We start from the raw sequence: 18,889 nt of genomic DNA, 5'->3' as shown, positions 1-18,889 counted from the left end.
AGAAAAGACAAAGGGAAGTACATCTATTAAATTAAAAAAAAAAAAAAAAGTTTTTTTGGTAACTCTGTTTTGGGTTTAAACCTTTTGATGGTCAATTTCTGGATTCTTATCTCAACTTCCCCATTATTCCTGCTCCTAACAGGAAAGAGGCCCAGTACACAATACATACCAAGCAAGTAACTCATCCTGACAAAGGACTTTTAATGTCAGATGTAAGACAGTCACCCTTCCCTTAAATACCTGTCTCTTGACTTGTAAGCCTGGTCAGTCAAATCAAAGAGCAGTTGATACTCTTATCATAGCACATCTCAACTGACAGAAGCTGAGGCAACTGGCAAAACTGAACCAAAAAAAAAAAAAAATCCCATTAGTTTTAGAAACTGGCCTTCCCAGCTTGTCTCAAATGATTCACCTGTCCCTACCTCCCAGCTCCCAACACCTCAAAAGCAGGAAACTATGTTCTGGTGCATACTTCGATAGGCCACTTAGGTTCCAAAATACTCATTAAATACTCAAGTACTGTTCTCACAAATTAAATGCCTATGTCGGCATGCCTATTACTATCCTATCCAGGCTGCTTTGACCCTGTTGGGCAATCAGAGATCCTGCTCCATCTCACATCGCACTCAGAAGAGGTAGTTATTGGGTCTGATTGAAGAGGAAGTCTTTGTCTTAGTTTTTACACAAGTCTACAGGAATAGCTGTGTCCCTTTCTGGGAGGTCAGGGAGAAGTGAACCACATCTGGCTAAGCACACTGGAAAGGAAAGAAAACTTCGAGATCAGTACTTCCAGAACCAAACTTTAATTTTTCGATAAATTCAGACAAATGAAAAAGCAGGTACATAGGCGTTGTGGGAAAGCTTTTTTTAACCGTAATACAGTGTGTATCTGGAAGGTACTGACAAAGACATCGTTCAAAATGGATGGGCAAGGGCGCCTGGGTGGCTCAGTGGGTTGAGCCGCTGCCTTCGGCTCAGGTCATGATCTCAGGGTCCTGGGATCGAGTCCCGCATCGGGCTCTCTGCTCGGCAGGGAGCCTGCTTCCTCCTCTCTCTCTCTCTCTCTGCCTACTTGTGATCTCTCTCTGTCAAATAAATAAATAAAATCTTTTTTTTTTTAAGATTTTATTTTATTTATTTGACAGACAGAGATCACAAGTAGGCAGAGAGGCAGGCAGAGAGAAAGAGAGGGAGAAGCAGACTCTCCGCCGACGCGGGGCTCGATCCCAGGACCCTGGGATCATGACCTGAGCCGAAGGCAGAGGCTTTAACCCACTGAGCCACCCAGGCGCCCCAATAAATAAAATCTTTAAAAAAAAAAAAAATGGATGGGCAATATTCCAGGATGCAGTCTAGAACCAGTACCACTCTCTCGCCCAGAGTTAAGTGGAAGAGTGTTCCAGATGAGTTTTTCCAAGCTTCTCTTTACAACTTGGGTCTCTGATCCTTTACACTGGCTATTTTAGTTCTCTTATTACCTATCTGCATAGTTCCTAAAGCTGGAATGACTCACCAACTGGAATTTTGTTGTTGATCAATGTCATTGGTCTTCGCTCCTTTCTGGCTAACCACAAGCTGGTTTCATGACTCAAAACTAGGAAGCCTGTCCTCACCTCTCAGCAAGGACTGGTTAGTTAGCTGAGTTTAGATTTAATTGGGGGGTGGTGGTGCAGAGGGGATATTGTAAACAAAAAAGGTGAAAACTGGAACCCCAAAAGAGATAACCCATGGAGTTAGTTGGTCTCCACACAGTCTAGATCTTTGAGCATTGAAAGGGTCATGACATGGGAAGAAATTTGATCTCTATTTCCCACCCCTGGCAGAGAAGGACATACCTAAAATCCCAGCAGAAACCTTTAATTTTTTTTTTAAAGGTTTTATTTATTGGACAGAGATCCCAAGTAGGCAGAGAGGCAGGCAGAGAGAAAGGAAGGGAAGCAGGCTCCCTTCTGAGCAGAGACGTGGGGCTCGGTCCCAGGACCCTGAGATCATGACCTGAGCCGAAGGCAGAGGAACTAACCCACTGAGCCACCCAGGTGCCCCAGAAACCTTTAATTTTAAATGGCAATAAAATTCCTGACAGCAAAAAGTACTAAAGTCACTGAATTTGAGTAAATGCCTCCTCTTCAGAATATGGACTAAAAGAGACCTCGATTAGTATAGGTGGTTAATAGTGAACTCTGTCTAGCAGCAAAGGGGAAGGATGGAATATACTTTTAAGGCCCTTGCTAGCTCTGAATTTTGAGTAACAAGATGGGCCTCCTTTGGTGATAAGAACATGGAAGGAAATAATGTACTTGTACCAACCTCGTCAAGTATCAGCAAGTGATTTTCTATTTTAAGTGCAAAAAGATGGCAACTCAATGACTTTAGAGTATCCCTTACCCAAAATATGGCCTGATCTCTGAGAAACCTACCAGGGAGTCTAGGTCATAAATTTTGTACAGTTGTGCTTGCTACAGTAATAATCCTACTTCCTAAAATCTAGTCATTTGAAATTATAGCCTTATTTTTGTTTTTTAAGATCTTATTTATTTAAATGTCAGAGAGAGAGAGAGAGAGCTTGAGAGGGAATACAAGCAGGGGGAGGGGCAGAGGGAGAGGGAGAAGCAGGCCTCCCACTGAGCACGAAGCCCATTGTGGGGCTCCATCCCAGGACCCCAGGATCATGACCTGAGCCGAAGGCAGACGCTCAACGACTGAGCCAACCAGGCACCCCTACAGCCTTATTTTTCTGTTTTCAACCATGCCATTTTCTTCATCAAATCTAGATCCCCACCCCCATCAGTTTTTTCGGAGTTCGGCTGGTTCCAAGGTTTCTATCAGACTGTCCTCCCATCCGCCCACTCCTAACTACCCCAGCTGCCCTCTGTGTCCTCGCCAACTGAACCTTTTGGCATCGTTTTCCTCACTCCCACTGCTGCCTCCACCTCATCCTCCACCCACTATGTCTGCAACAGTCTCCCACTTCCATCTGCCACTTTCTTTCTCTCTCCTCTCAATCCTATCATTGCCTAAAGAGCTCACCTCTCCCAGGGAGCCTTCCTTAATCAAGACTAAGGACTTTGGGGACTATCAGGGACACCACCTAACCTTGGTGTCTAATGCATCCCTGATTTTTAGAACAGCAATTACCTTTCAGGAACAAGAGGCAATCCCTTTATAACCAAGTAGGGGTGATGGTGATGACAGAGCCTGTTTTCTGAGAGATATGACAATGCAAAGAAAAGACAGAATTTCCACAGGCCACCTCTTTTCAAGGTTGAAGTCTTTTATTCTAATTCCCTCAGATCCTGAGTGTCCTTTTCATCTGCAACTGCCAGATAAGCATGCATATTTACAGGAGTCAAAAAGTTTGAGCAAATACTTCCAACAAAGCATAAGATATTTGAATTAGATATATTGGATACTGAAAGAATTAAAGAATCATTCAGCTACTGGAGGCAATTTATTGCAGATTCTGAAGTTATTTCTACAAAAAACTTTGCTTCTAACAGAAATGGGATAACCATGACTCCACGTTTGGCTTCTTGTTTTGTGGAAAGGTTTGAGGATCAAGTTTCAGATGTGGTGGGGTTACTCACCCTCATACCTAGTGAGTCCCATATACAAAACTGCTTTACTTTTGTTTTAAAAGTAGCTTTTATTGAAGGCTAGCCTGTCACCACTGAGAAATTAGGGTTCAGGTCTCAATCCAAGCAAAGCCGAGGTTAGCTGTGTCATCTCCATCCTCAGGGGCCTGGAATCCTGGGAAACCCAGGGCAAGAACAGGGTGACGCCAGGACACACATGTTAGCAGAGACAGTGCAGCGTGATGAGGCGGGCATTTAACACCCTAAGTGTGCTTTAGTTACCAGAATACTTGACACACCCACAAATTAAGTAGCAAAACATTTTAATCCATTAATTCTAAAAATAACAGAGACATTTTATATCCGGTGCCACCTCCTCAAAAGTCTACTGCACATTAGACAGACTGCAAAGTACAAAGCCAAACATTAAAAGGGAAAGACGTAGTTTGGGACAAGACCATCACGGAGAGATTTTTTTTCCTCCCATTTGCTCATAAACGTTAAGTCGTCAGCTTAAAAAATCCTCAGAAGGGAAGAGAAAGCTTTCTCATGCTCTATAACCTTTCCCTTTATTTTAGATCTTTCTGTAATGTTTGAAAGCAAAACATAATCAGAAAACCAGCCTTCCAAGTACAAAGATCTGAGCTGGACTCCTGGGACCACAGCCTGGTTCAGTTCTATTTCTACCGACACTCTGATGGGAGGTACTATGGTTCTTGTTTTAGTTACAAGAGGTGTTGGGAATAAAGGCCCACTCAAATTTAATAATAGCTTATCTAGCACATAACTCTGCAGCACAACACCAACAACAGGAGTGTTTTAAAGCAGGGTAGAGAAGAAAGGAGATATTAATACAACGTAAGGTTCCCTTTGTCCTTCCTCTCTTTTTACAATGAGAATTCAGCTCAGCAACGAAACGCTCCAGAGCGCCTGTGCTGTCCTTCGGCCCACCGCATTCCAAACTTGTGATTTCTGATCCCAGGCCCTCAGAGCCTCAGGCTTTAGTGATGTATCCTTCTCGGATGAGGAAATCATAGATTTTTCGGGTTTTGTTCACATCTATCTTGATGAGTGCTCTTGCCTGCGCCAGTCTCAAGCCTCCTTGCTTGTTACATTCGTTCAATAGAGCAGATTTGTATTCTAAATAGGCTCCTGGGACCAACCTCACCATCTGACAGAGCTGCAAGACATGGCAAATTTAATAAACATTAACATCTGTCATTCTCGTAATTTAATCCAGTAGGTATAGCCAAAATAAAATTTCAAAAAAGTGACATCAACCTCCAACTATTTATAGGAGCTGCTGGGTAGCTGGACCACATTCCATTTAGTCTCTTTCTTGGAGAGAATCCTTCCTCACGACAGACACTTAGGAAGAGAAAGCCAGAGTCTAATGCTGGGAGCGACTTCAGCACATGTCAGCCGGCTCACCTGGGTCTGTCAAGGAGCACAAGTATGTGTCCTGAGGAACAGCCTGGGTCCACACAGCTCTCGGCCCAGCACATTCCAACACAGCCAGTCAGGGAAGAGCCATAGGGCACAGTAGGGGCGGGGGTACAGATACCTGGATTCCCAAGCCTGAATCACAATATTTTTAGTATCAGCATAAAGCACTGGTCCCTGATTTTGTGTTTACATGTCCTACTTTGAAGGAGGAGACAGAGACCTTGCAAAGAGGCTACTTCAGCTGCTAAAAATCTAGAAAGCTGGCTCAGTCCCAGCTCCCCTGCCATGGTACCCCACGGCAATGAGCAGTTGAGAGGTCACTGCTTGTGGGTAAGGATAAAACTGATTGAAACTCCAGGCCATTCAATACTTGACTTAGAAAGGCCTGTGACCTTCTTCAGCAATGCTGAACTAGAACATACACTCCTCTCTATTCCCAAACTAATCTTTACTGTTCCTGTGGCTGAAATTAAAGACTAACAAGTCTACTCCAAGACTCCCCTTACTGTCTGACCTGAATTAATGATATGGAGTGGCAGATGGGGAGACTGATCTTGGGAACAGTAAAAGGAGTGCATGAGGAACAGAAGACAGTTTCTCTTTTGGAATGGACTTCAGAGCTAGGCACATTTTTTTGAAAATGCTTGAGGATGACTCCTTTGAGGCTGGCTTTAAATTTTTGAGACAGCCAAAAGTAATATGAAGATAAATCTGATGATTTTAGTGGAAAAGAAAAGTAGGTCATGGCATTTTTAATCAAAATTAGTCTTTGACTCTATGTGATGATGAAGTCCCTCCTTTATGGCTACATACATGCTGTGGGGACAATCTTTTATGTGATGGTTATAGTGATGGAGTAAGTGTAGAGTAGAGCTCATCAAAATGGCCATTCCATCAGGAAATAACCATTTTCATATATGAGGTATTTCATATATGAGTTAAACAATTTCATTCGTATGAAGCCCTCAGTACAGTATCTGATACACGGTAATGCTCAGTAAATGACAGCTGCCGTTACTAGGATTTATGTATCATCAATCCCACTCTTTCTCCTCTAGCTCTCCGTCATTTTGTTACCTCCTTTTCTTTTTCATTCAGCTTTTCGGTGCCAGGAAGGCCAGTGAGGTTCAAAGGTGGTGCACTTCGTCGACCTACAGACAGAGAAAAAGGTATGCATTTCATAGGAGTGACAATTCCTCAGGTATGAAGTAACACAGTCCACTGTGGCCAGGCCAGTGAGGTATGAATGAGGTCATGATGTCCAGCTCTAAGAAATCTCTACCCATCACCTCAGGCCTCAATCTAACTGGCAACGTGGGCACCGCAATGTTCACCTGAAAATATAAGTGGTAATTCCTGTGCCCTTTGCTCTGCTAAAATATACAATCACACATACCCTAGCAACCCAAGTGCTACTCTTTTCAACCCAGTAAGATGCTAAATTCTAAAGCCCAGATGTCACCCAGTGAAGAAAGGTCATATGCTGCCCACCCCGACAGCTGATGGATGGAAATAACAACTCCACAGGAGAGACACTTCCCAGGCCTCAGCACTCTGCCAGGAGCTCGAGGCAAACACGGTAATTAACCAAGTACCATTTGCCTTCAGATCAAAGGCAGACTGTTAGGCCAGCAAAAGGCCCTTCTTATTTATTATGTGAGGGAATATCTGTTCCTTCCAAAGAAGCCCTGTTTACCTGAAAGACCCGCACAGAGGAACAATGAGCCATTATAGGGCAAACCAGAAGCTGGGGTGAACTCACATACTGAGAAAGAAACCCAAGTATGAGGTCACTACCTAGGATGGAAAGTTTCATGTGCAAAATTTTTTGCTTTTGTTTTGAATACATAATTGGAATTAATGCTCAGTTGGAAGATAAGTGGGCTAAGTTAGGCAAAAGAAAATGTGGAATAACATATTAACAAGTTTTATGGGGGCTGCCTTTTAGGAGGTGGGGAGAAATAGGGGCTGTTATATGCCGCTTTGAGAGAAAACAGGCTTCTCTGCAGTTTCAACAAGGGGATAAGAGCCTTTCCATAACCAACAGGCTTAGCCTTCCCCTAAATGCTCAAAAAGGAAGACTAAAATCATTTGGTACCTCACCAAAGTTACTGCAGGCTAGGTTGTAATTAATGATCCAGGCTTTCTACTTTGCACTGCCTTAGGAGCAATGGAGAGCATGAAGAAGAACAACGGGTCTCCCAACCTAAATATAGGGGGTGAGGAAGCCTAACACCAGCCTAGGAAGCAACAAAGAATAAGTGAGTACAGATGGTTCAAAAACGCAAATACCAAATTATTAATTATCACTGTTCTATATTTTTATTATATGTATCTCTGTATCTAGATTCAGAGGGCAGGGTTAGAAGTAAGAAATTTATAAAATATAATTTGGATTTAGATATCCTGACTACTCTCTAAAAGACTCTCTTTTCTCTTTTAAGTGTTAAGAAATAATCACCTGAAACAAGGGAATCAATTTTTTTTTAAAAAAAGTAGCCCTAAAGAACCCTTTTCTAGGCTCTGTCTAGATCCTGAATCTGAGAGATTTTAAATGGGATCACAAGGTCTATTGTTTTAAGCTTCTGAAGAATGGTAAAACTGCAAATGGGTCATCTTTTTTACTAGTCCAGTCTCTACAGGGGCATGGTCTGTATGTTCTGATATAGGAATGCGACTGATGTAGCATATGGAGCAGGGGTGAATAATAACAAGAGAACTGGCAAAAAAAAACACCACAATTTGGATCGGAGATCTATAAATCATATCACCTCAAAGTGCACTGAGGATTAGCAGATAACATATGGCTTAAGCTTGCTCTGAAAACTAATCTCAAAATAGAGGACATACCCAAAGAGGTAAAGGTAACAAACAGAAATACCTCATATCTCCAACTTATAAAGAAATCCTTGTGTTTCTGCTCAGGATACAAAGACTTTAAGTGATCTGTGAGACAAATCTCAAAATCGTGGTAAAGTTAACTGCTCGTGAACACTACAGAAATCACCCCTCTGGAGCTCCTTCTTCCCCTGCTCTGTACTCAAACCCAGAAGATAATCCCTATCTGGCCATGAAGATTCTGAAAGCTTGATGTTTATAAATTGGGATAACACACTTACTTACCTCTCTGCCTAAGCACCCTCCTTCCATAAGGGGTAAGAGACTACTGCATGAATCCCTAGAATGAAAACTTCACAATCAAGACTTGCTCCAGCCTGAAAAAGAATTACCTGAATTTGAAGCCATCGGAACAGAAGGGCTCAGGCCAGAATCACTAAAACAAAGAAGAGGAATTTAACTTAAGTCACACCGAAGAAGGCAATTTTCAAAAGCCCGTGTGGGCCTGCGTGTCATTTATCAGATTGCTTAGTTTATTTATTTAAATTTTTTTTTAAAAATATTTGAGGGCCATCTGGGTGGTTCAGTCAGTTAAGCAGCTGCCTTCGGCTCAGGTCATGATCCCAGGGTCCTGGGACCGAGTTCTGCTTGGGGCTCTCTGCTTGGCCAGGAGCCTGTTTCTCCCTCTCCCTCTGCTTATGTGCTCTCTTTCTTTTTTTTTTTTTTCTCTTTTTTTAAAAAAGATTTTATTTATTCATCTGACAGAGAGAGGTCACAAGTAGGCAGAGAGGCAGGCAGAGAGAAAGGGGGAAGCAGGCTCCCTGCTCTCTCTCTTTGAAAGATAAAGTCTTTAAAAAAAAAAAAAAAGTTTTTTTTTTTTTTTTAATTTGAGAGAGAGCGCAAGAACAAGCATGAGCAGGGGGAGAAGCAGCTAGAGAGGGAGAGGCAGACTTCTCTGCTGAGCAAGGAGCCCAATGTGGGACTTGATCCCAGGACCCTGGGATCATAACCAGAGCCAAAGTTAGCCACTTAACTGACTGAGCCACCCAGGTGCCTCAGGTTGGTTACTATAAATGGATATAGAGACAGACGGTACTGTTTTACAGCATATCCCACTATACTAACCAGGAAGGGTGATTTGTTCTATGGGGTGTAAGAAATCGCCTGGATTTGTTAAGAAGAGCTCTTAGTCTGGAACATCATGAAGACTAATCATGGGGAAAGGACAGCGACATGATTTGCCAATGGAAATCATTCCAATAGACAATGGGGTGGAAAGAGGAGGCATGGTGGAGAAATTTACTGTTTTTAAAAAGAAGATCAAAGTAGCAAAGTAGGATTCTAGGAGGCCAGCTATGTTTCTCAAAACTATCAGTACTGCAGTGTTTCTGAGACAGATGGCTAAGATTAGAATTCTGAGTTTTTCTAGCTACCCAATTATTACTACTTTGCCACGTGGGTAGGGTACCCATGGAAATATCTGAAACTACACATAAAAGCCAGAGCACCCGAGAAGCCACTCCTGCTCACTGGACTAAGCACTCACATGTCAGCTTGCCGACGGAGCCACTGCTGGCAAGCACTGCTGTCCTGGATGTACTGGAGCACTTCAGAGAGCATGGTGCGCTTAAGGCGCTCCTCCTCCCGCGTCTTCTTGAGATGGTCATAGGTTCGGGCACCTGAAGGTGGAGAAAAGAACGTGACTGCAATAACAACACAGCAGAACTAACTCAAAGGCTTTCTAACCGACATGCAAACAGTTTGCCATTTTGGGGTTTCTTGTGCAAAACTGCTTCCATGGCACCTGGGTGGCTCAGTCGGTTAAGCATCTGACTCTTGGTTCTGGCTCAGGTTATGATCTCAGGGCTGGGAGCAAGCCCTGTGTCGGGCTCTGCACTCTGTGGGGGGTCTGCTTGAGATTCTCTCCCTCCCCCTTAGCAGCCCCCCAAAATAAAGAAATAAATTTTTTTTTTTAAAAGATTTTATTTATTTATTTGACAGACAGAGATCACAAGTAGGCAGAGAGACAGGCAGAGAGAGAGGAAGGGAAGCAGGCTCCCCGCTAAGCAGAGAGCCCGACACTGGGCTCGATCCCAGGACCCTGGGATCACGACCCAAGCCGAAGGCAGAGGCTTTAACCCACTGAGCCACCCAGGTGGCCCAGAAATAAAATTTTAAGAAAAAAAAAAAAAAAAAAAAAAACAAGATTGCTTCCACAATTATTTTTTCTTTTTTAAAAGACTTATTTACGTATGTATTTGTTTATTTATTTTTAAAGATTTATTTGAGAGAGTGTGCTAGCAAGAGAGAGAAGGAACAGGGGGAGCAGCAGGCAGAGGGAGAAGCGGGCTTTCCGCTGAGCAGGGAACCTGACGTGGGGCTCGATCCCAGGACTCTGAAGGCAGACACTTAACCAACTGAGCCACCTAGAGGTCCCTACTTATTTTTTTTTAAAGATTTCTTTATTTAAGAGAAAGAGAGAGAGAGTGAGTGAGCATGAGCAGGGAGAGGAGCAGAGGGAGAGATCTCAAGCAGACTCCATGCTGAGCACAGGACACCAGGCTTGATCCCAAGACTGTAAGATCATGACCTGGGCCGAAACCAAGAGTTGGACCTTAACGGACTAAACCACCCAAGTACCCCTATTTATTTATTTCAGAGACAGGGAGAGATCATGGATGGGGGACAGTGGGGAGAAAGAATCTCAAGCAGAGTCTGTGCTGACTGAGTAGGGAGCCCGACACAGGGCTCGATCTCATGACCCTGAGATCATTATACAAGCCAAAGCCAAAAGTTGGATACTCAACTGAGCCACCCAGGTGCTCCCCACAATTATTTTTTTAAAGAGCAACGTGATTTCCTTTAGTTTGAAATCCCTTTTTGGACAAGAAATAATTTTTTATTCTCTTCCCAGCTTTAAGAAATTTGGAGGCAAAATCTCCCCAAACAGAAAAATACAAAGAAAGTTAGTCACTTTTATGTTTCCACCACCCCTCCAAAGATAACTAACTACAATATGGTCATATTTGCTTCCTGTTCTTTTTACTATATTTTTTCAAAGTTACAAGTGCTATATGCATACACTCTTCTTTAAAAACCAATTAAAAGGGGCGCCTGGGTGGCTCAGTAGGTTAAGCCTCTGCCTTCAGCTCAGGTCATGATCCTGGGGTCCTGGGATCGAGCCCCACATCGGGCTCTCTGCTCCGCAGGGAGCCTGCTTCCCTTCCTCTCTCTCTGCCTACTTGTGATCTCTCTCTGTCAAATAAATAAATAAAAATCTTTAAAAAAATAAATAAATAAAAAATAAAAACCGATTAAATGACGAACAAAGATCCTCATTGACTAGTGCAATTCCTTTCCCCTCCTTCCCAGATGCAACCAATAGCAGGTAATCAAAACCTGGTATCAGTGTCTTGTTAAACAAAGGTTGTATGGTGTTTTCTACACGTTAACAAAGGTGTACAGATTCCAAAGTAACTACAGTAGTGAGTTTTAAGCCACGTTCATAAAACCCCAGGATTCCATGAAACTATCTCAAGGGTTCCTGTGAAGAACAAAGATATCACCATGTACACCAGGTGGTCCTGGGTTCTATACGGGATCTGTACCAACAGGCTTCAAAGTAGTTCCACTTTCCTTTTATTTACAGACCAGGGCTCTACATAAAATTTCATTTTGAAATGGCTTCCATCATTAAAAATAAAGAACCATTATGCTAGGCTGAACAAGACTACTTCTCATGGGTAGTGGGTGATAGCTTTCAAGCAATAGGAAGGAGGGAATGCTAAAGATCTTTCCCACAAAAAAGAAACTCTCATTTATTGAGCATTTACTGTGGGCCAGGTACTGGGCTGTTTTCATGCATTATCTCTAATTTAATCTTCTTAACTAACTCTAAGAGACATGGAAAATTGAAACCCAAACAGAATTACAAATGTGATAAACAGGAGAGCCAGAATCCAAACGCAATCTGTGCAAGTTTAGACCTCAACCTCTTAACTACTGTAACACACTGCCTTCCCTTACGTCCTGGCTCTATTACATGTATCTCTTCAACCATATTAAACCTTGTTTCTTCATTACGTGGAAATAACACTGCCTATCTCCTAAGTTTGTTATGAGAATCGAGTGATACCATCCAGGTGAAGTGCTTGGCATAGGGCCTGGTGTATGATAAACTGTTGCTATTTCAAGGTTGGCTGTTATTAATATAATTATTATTACTACCTCAAGTAACTGAGATGTATGCACGTAAAGCCATTTGAAGCTTAGTTAATACAAATGATCAGACCACGCACCACAAAATTTTGGAAGGCCGATGCTAAAAATTAGCATACAACAACTAAATTTCCCCACTCTATTAATCCTCTATTAATAGGTCTATCCACATAACCAAATACAAAAATCCTTTTTTTTTTAAGAGGCCACAGCAGATTCCTGAATCTAAAGCAGCACCTCTCTCTCTTGTGTCATCACTTTTTTATTATCATGGCATTTATAAGGATTAAACAGACAAGACTTCACTGGAAAGATCAAACACTCACTCCAAAAAGGGAAAGCTTGTTTAAAAAAAATCCACATGGTCTCAAACAGAGACTTCCTCTATGTGTTTAGAAGACACCTTCCCCCTGATACAATGTGTAGCTTAAGCATACTTACTACAAAAATTGGTAATGCCTGCTGTCCTGTATTCCTGGAGCCTCTTGATTTCCCTTCGGAGTTCAAATTCCACTGTTTATCCCAAGAAGAAATGAAGGAGAAAAGTTGGGAGAACAAAATCATCGTCAATGAGCACTTTGCTATTGAGTATTTTCAGTAATTCTGCCTTATATAAAAGACTGGGGAATTCCATTTGAGGAATCCTATATATTTGTAATGTCTCACTAGAAATTTTACCCAAAAGCTGAGAAAAACTTAAGCTAGCCATCTTTTGACTGCCATCCCCAACTGGAAAAAGCAGCTGGAACTATCTCCCAGAAAACACGGTGAACCAGCTGAGTTCATTTAGCTACAGAAGTAACAAATATAATTTTTTTAAACAACTAAATTTCCCCACTCTATTAATCCTCTATTAATAGGTCTATCCACATAACCAAATTCTTTTATAAAACCTGCCTCTGCTAGTACTTGATGTGGTCCTTTTGGAAGCAAAGGACAAAAGCTCTGTGCTCAAGTCCCAGATAGTTTCTTTACAGCTTTTCTCCTATAGGAACAAAAAAGAGCATTGTTTTCCATAAACCAAAGATTTCTGCCTCCTCTGAGTGCATAGCTCAGGTTGCAACTGCTTGGATTATTATGTGATAGAACATTCAAATTTGAGTACTTTGAAAAAAAAGGATGAAGGAAGAGCCTGAACAATCCATGGGGTGTAGTTTTTTGGAATGACACATAAGCCAAGGATGGCACAAACTGGAACAGGAAGTAAAAGATCAGTCACCAGTACAAACCACATGAAGAATGCCAACCAAACAGGGTGCTTGATGAGGACAATCAACCTGGCTCAGAGAAATGCCTACAATGACATGCAAGAAATATTTGCATGATGGGAACAGGGTGAGAGCCTTGGTAAAGCATTTTCCCAGAACTAAATTTGAGGGTCAAGTACATAAAACTTGTGATGAAAGGTGTAGCTTAAGCTACCCAGTCCAGCTTACTGTAAAGTGTAGGCCTTAACAACTTCAATTTTTTTGTTGTGAAAAATTAAATGGTAACTGGGTAGAGGTCTCTCAGAAAGCCAGGCAAAAGAATGGTGGAAGTACTGGGGAGCCTGGCTGGCTTGGTCCATAGAGCATGGGACTCTTGATTGTGGGGTCGTGAGTTCAAGCCCCACACTGTGGGGGCTTGAATTTAATTCCTTAACTCTTTAAGGAATTAAAAATATACATATTTTTTAAAAAAGAGAGAGACAGAGAGAGAGAGAATGATGGGGGCACCTGGGTGGCTCAGATGGTTGAGCTTCTGCCTTCGGCTCAGGTCATGATCTCCAGGTCCTGGAATTGAGCCCCACATCAGGTTCCTAACTCATCAGGGAGTCTGCTTTTCCCTCTCCCTCTGCCCCTCCCCACTGCTTGTGCATTCTCTCTCTCAAATGAATATATCAAATCTTTTTTAAAAAAAAAATTAAAATAAAAAAAAAGAGAGAATGATGGAAGCACTATCTCCATGAGTCATCCAACTCTGTCCCCATTTTATTTTATTTTTTTAAAGATTTTATTTATTTATTTGACAGAGAGAGATTACAAGTAGGCAGAGAGAGAGAGGAGGAAGCAGGCTCCCTGCTGAGCAGAGAGCCGGATACGGGACTCGATCCCAGGACCCTGAGATCATGACCTGAGCCGAAGGCAGCGGCTTAACCCACTGAGCCACCCAGGAGCCCTTAAAAACTAGTTTTAATACTAAAATATTTATTAACAAAATTATCTGATGTCTGGGATTTGCTTCAAAATAATCCAGCTGAGGATGAGAGAAGAGGGGGTGATAAAAATGAAATAGGATTGGCTATGTGTTAATTGATGAAGCTGGGTGATGGATACATGGGGTTCATTATACTATCATCTCCATCTTTGTATATATTTGAAAACTCCTATAATTTACATATAAAGTGGGGGAAGAAACTACTAAACTACTGCTTTGGTGGGAAAAAAGAAAGCTACTAGCCTTTTTAGCCTCTTCTGTCCACCCCCAACGTCCCAAATTTAGTTCATTGTAATAAAGGGGAAGAAAAGATAAAAATACCCATTTATTTATTTATAGAACCTTACCTAAAACATACCATTATCCTTCCTATTTACATGAACACACACACACAAATACTTGCGCAAGGTTTAAAAAGAACCTACGTGCATGGCTTTCAATGAACTTGTCGTGCTCCACTGGCCCCACTATCCTCGCAAATCGCCTCATTGTTTCATAAAGGTCTTGGACTTCCTTGGGATACCGCCGTTCCATTACTACAGTGAAAACAAAGCACAACCATGCCATAGAGAATATAAAAATCTCTAAGTTCTCTACGCTTCTTTTATAAGAAGTTAATTGGAAGGAACCATTCCTAACCTCACATGACTGATTTACCCATGACAGGAAGCAAACAGGAAAGCCAAGAATGCAAAACACTAATCCTTAAGATAAGAGCATCACAGTGACTATCACACAGGATGTTGTTCTCCCTGGAGAACGGAAGACCGTCTGCATCACCAAGCACGCTGGTGATGATAATATAATCACCTCCACACCTCAGGCTCGTCATCTGTACAGGGGCAGGGACTGTTGGCAGTAATGGGAAAGATGATTAAAGGCAGATCATGTATTCTTAGGAACAATGTTGGGCAAAATTTCTAGTATTAACTTCTGCAGGAAAACAAGGAAAATGCAGACACAATAATCCATCTAGAAGAGGTAGACTAGCCTAGAAAAAAATGTGTGATAGCTTTCATGCCCCACGAGAAATGTCCCTACCAACAGAGCCTCAAATGAGGTACTTACTTCTTCACTCTCTATCAGGGCCATTTTGCCTTCCTCCAAACTAAGTATCACAACTAAATTTACTACTAATGGAGTTATATTTGGATAACTATCATCCATCTTAATGGTCACATACACAGGGTAGCCACAGTCAATAACTCTGAGGATTACTAACGATCCAATTTCTACTTTTTAGTAGAAAAAAAAAAATTAGTGGCATCGGCAAAGAAGATAAGGAGTAAAACCTGCCAACAGTACATGGTAGGCTGGAGTAGCCAGAACTGCTACTTGGTCATTTCAGTCAGATGGACTAGGCTGAAACTAGGTGAGTACACGAGCTAAAGTAACTAAGCCAGCTCTGCTCACTTCTGGAATATAGATACAAGCTTTGCATTATGACAGTTATGTAGATTAAGTCATCTCCTCAGCTCAATCTCCTCCCTTGAGGGAGACATTCTTATCCACAAATTCCAGGTGCTAACTTGACGGGCAGCCACAGACCAATTATTTTCGCTACCAGCCCCCACCCCCAAACCAAAACAAAACAAAAACACCCTACATGGATAGTACAGAAGAATTAGGAGTAAAAACTTTAAATTTGTTGTAAAAAAACCCCTCTGCCTACAATATTAAGGTCACATACACTCAGTATAATGGCAATTGAAACCTCTGGCACAACACTGTGAAGCAACAGGGCCTCCTCTCAGCTCTTACGCACAAAATACAATTAAAGTAATCAGGCTAAACTCACTTCTGTTTACCAGCTGAGAACAGAATTTATATGAGTCAGGATCTACTATGAGTAAAGGTCAAAATGCTACTGACCAATTACTGAAAGCCCAAGCATTCAGACACAGGAACCCACTACTGTGGCTACCAGAATATGACCAATAATTGTCTATAGAAAGGGCAATGGAAATCTGATCCTAAGTTATTTTTGCAAACCCACAGTCCTCAGTGAAGGATGAGGTTAAACAAGCAATATCATCCATTGCTAGAAGGAATGTAAATTTATACAATTATCTTTTGGAAAACAATCTGGCAGTGCAGGTCAAGCATTTTTAATGATCACATTCTTTGACCTATTAAGTCCACTTCTGGGAACCTACCTTAAAAAAATTCTAAATATATATAAAGATTTATTCACAAACTCATCACAGGATTATAATGATTCAAAAAATTAAAAATAAGCTAAATAATAAAAGTTTAGCATATTATATACTTATTTACATACACACAACATATTACATAACTATTAAGAGGTACATCTTCAAAACACCACAATCACTTGAAAAAGAGTATCAGAAAGTGAAAAAAAGATGTAACATACTTATTTATGATCATAACTGTACTAAAAAACACTTAACCGGTGACTGGCTGAAACGGACCCTACAATGGCACAGAGTGTCAAGCTCTATAAGTTTCTATCAACTAGGATGAGAAGCACATGTGACATACAAGTATTGTAACATTTCTATATAAATACTGTAATCATTGAGATTATCATTCTTATTTGCTGAATAAACTCTACATCACAGAAGAAGAAAAAGTACAGGGCCTTTTTCTGCTCAGCCCAGGTATCTCCAATATTTAAAATAGTAAGGTCAAAGTGTGCATTCACTTAGAAGTCATTATAGTTTTACTATCATACAATACTAGATGTCTTATGCAAAATAATGGTTGCTTTTCCCATAAAAATGTTTAACAACCTGATGATCAAGGTTATGTTAACATATAGTTCCTACCCAGTTCTAGAAAATGATCCATTAATATTCATGCTGCAATTACTATACTACTTTAAAAAAAAAGGAATTATCATATAAGTGCTGATGATACATTAATGGTTCTGAACTCTCACAATGTAACGGAATTGCCTTGAAGATTTTCTAAAAATGCTCTTGCAATAACCCTCAGAGATTCTGACTTTATTAGTCTTGGGTGATACCCAGGCCATCAGAATTTTTTTAAAGCTTCCGATATGCTGGTGCACCAAGGTGGCTCAGTTGGTAGAGCATGTGACTCCTGATCTCAGGTTCATGTGTTCAAGCCCCGGACTGTGTGTGGAGATTAAAAAGAAAAAAAAAAAAAAAAAAAAAAAAAGAACTACTGCCATAAATGATTTGTTGAAGACTGTTTAATAACGCTGGAAGAAATTTTTAAAATAAAGAAAGCAGCTAATACTTACACTGAAACTTTCTAAGGTTGATTAATCCATGGTCTCTTATAATTCTAGGATGAAAACCACAATAATGTATATTATAATTAGTTCCACATCTAATAATGTCTCCCACATGCAGCTTTTATTACACATCTGAAACACTACGAGGAAGAATACTAAGGTTCAAAGACATCACTCCCCACAAAGTTCTAGAGGGTAGTGAGTCTGCTAACACAATTTTAGGCTTTCAAAGATCATTTATTTTTCCTCCCCTTGAACATAACTCCCAGTAACTATTTGCTGGATGAATGAATGAGCACTCAAAAATACTGAAAACATGTCGATACCCTGGAATGAAACAGAAGGGGGAATCTGTGTCTGTCATAAGAATTAATCTGTTCAATTCAGGGAACTGATATTTGAAAACAGTCTTTTCAGGGAAACGGCTAAACCATAAAAGGGCGCCAAGATCACACATCCAATATTTAAAACTGTACCTGTGTACATTCACAGAACGCTTTACTGTGCCTGTTTAACACAAGGGCCTCAACATAAGATCTAACAGCATCCTCAACCCAAGTTCCACGATAATATCTAGCTCGAATTCTGTGTTTTACGCAAAAACAGTATTTAGGTAAACCATGCAGAGTTGTGTCTGGAGCCTCTGCTCTTACACTGCAGGTGTGCATGACGAGTGATGATACCCCTCACAGGGGCCACTGAGTGATCTTCTCCAGCACTTCTCCAAAGCTAACTCTAGGCACGCTTTACTTTAGGTGACATCTTGGCCCCACAAGAGTGCCTCCCAAGTCCTATTCCTCTCTTTTTACTGTGATGCCACTGTGTTTCTAGTCTGTAACACCGTGATAACACACACACATGCTCATACATCCGGCATACCCTTCCCTGAACTGTTAACAGTCTTTGTAATCTAGAGTGGGTCTGGGATCCATAATTTCTCAGTCTGAATATATGTTTTTTGTTCTGCTGCAAAAAGCAGGAGTAACTGAGACTGTCTGAAACTTGTTCAGAATTTCTTTGAAATCCTTTTAGATAAGACTTCTCATTAAAAAATGAGCAGTTAGAATGAAAGCATTAAAAAAAGCTTAACGATTTGATAACACCTTGAATTTATTTTGTTCCTTTTCTCCTTAAAACAGTGCACCCATATTATCAATGGTCATCATAACATCAAGAAAGGGTAAGAAAAGAAGAAGTAAAAAAAACAAAACAAAACAAAACAAAAAAGGACAAGTATTATTATCTGCATTTGACAGATGGAAAAATTAAGGACCAAGGAAGATAAGTGTCTTTCTCAAGGTCACAAGACGAGCCACAAGTATAATGTTCCTTATGGGCTATATGTGGTCGATAGTCCATACCTGAAAGAAGGCTGGATGGTTTTCTGTACTTA

At 41.0% G+C, this 18,889-nt stretch overlaps 1 protein-coding gene and 1 long non-coding RNA gene across 4 annotated transcripts in view; one reads left to right on the top strand and one right to left on the bottom strand.

Annotated features, from left to right (window-relative positions):
- Nucleotides 1-3,878: 3,878 nt before the first annotated feature.
- The window catches only part of TADA2A (transcriptional adaptor 2A), a 49,749-nt gene continuing 34,738 nt past the window's right edge, over nucleotides 3,879-18,889 (bottom strand). For 2 of the 3 annotated variants that reach the window (XM_045070188.1, XM_004747169.3), the window contains exons 10-16: nucleotides 17,503-17,546; nucleotides 14,696-14,806; nucleotides 12,516-12,587; nucleotides 9,403-9,535; nucleotides 8,249-8,292; nucleotides 6,096-6,169; nucleotides 3,879-4,752 (exon numbers count right to left, since the gene is read on the bottom strand). In XM_045070188.1, coding sequence (XP_044926123.1) covers nucleotides 4,567-4,752; nucleotides 6,096-6,169; nucleotides 8,249-8,292; nucleotides 9,403-9,535; nucleotides 12,516-12,587; nucleotides 14,696-14,806; nucleotides 17,503-17,546 — 664 coding nt within the window. In that variant the 3' untranslated portion in view covers nucleotides 3,879-4,566. The remainder of the gene's footprint in view (nucleotides 4,753-6,095; nucleotides 6,170-8,248; nucleotides 8,293-9,402; nucleotides 9,536-12,515; nucleotides 12,588-14,695; nucleotides 14,807-17,502; nucleotides 17,547-18,889) is intronic. The other variant, XM_045070189.1, reaches the window with a different exon arrangement.
- On the top strand, nucleotides 4,748-18,889 carry LOC106005322. Its single transcript, XR_001178595.2, has 4 exons — nucleotides 4,748-5,025; nucleotides 6,117-6,187; nucleotides 7,184-7,279; nucleotides 18,636-18,889. It is a non-coding gene; the product is annotated as an uncharacterized LOC106005322 (long non-coding RNA).

Source organism: Mustela putorius, unplaced genomic scaffold (assembly GCF_011764305.1).
Source record: "Mustela putorius furo isolate JIRA1106 unplaced genomic scaffold, ASM1176430v1.1 tig00003962_pilon_pilon_pilon, whole genome shotgun sequence".
In the NCBI taxonomy this organism is placed as follows: domain Eukaryota; kingdom Metazoa; phylum Chordata; class Mammalia; order Carnivora; family Mustelidae; genus Mustela; species Mustela putorius.
This window is presented reverse-complemented; position numbering and strand designations above follow the sequence as displayed.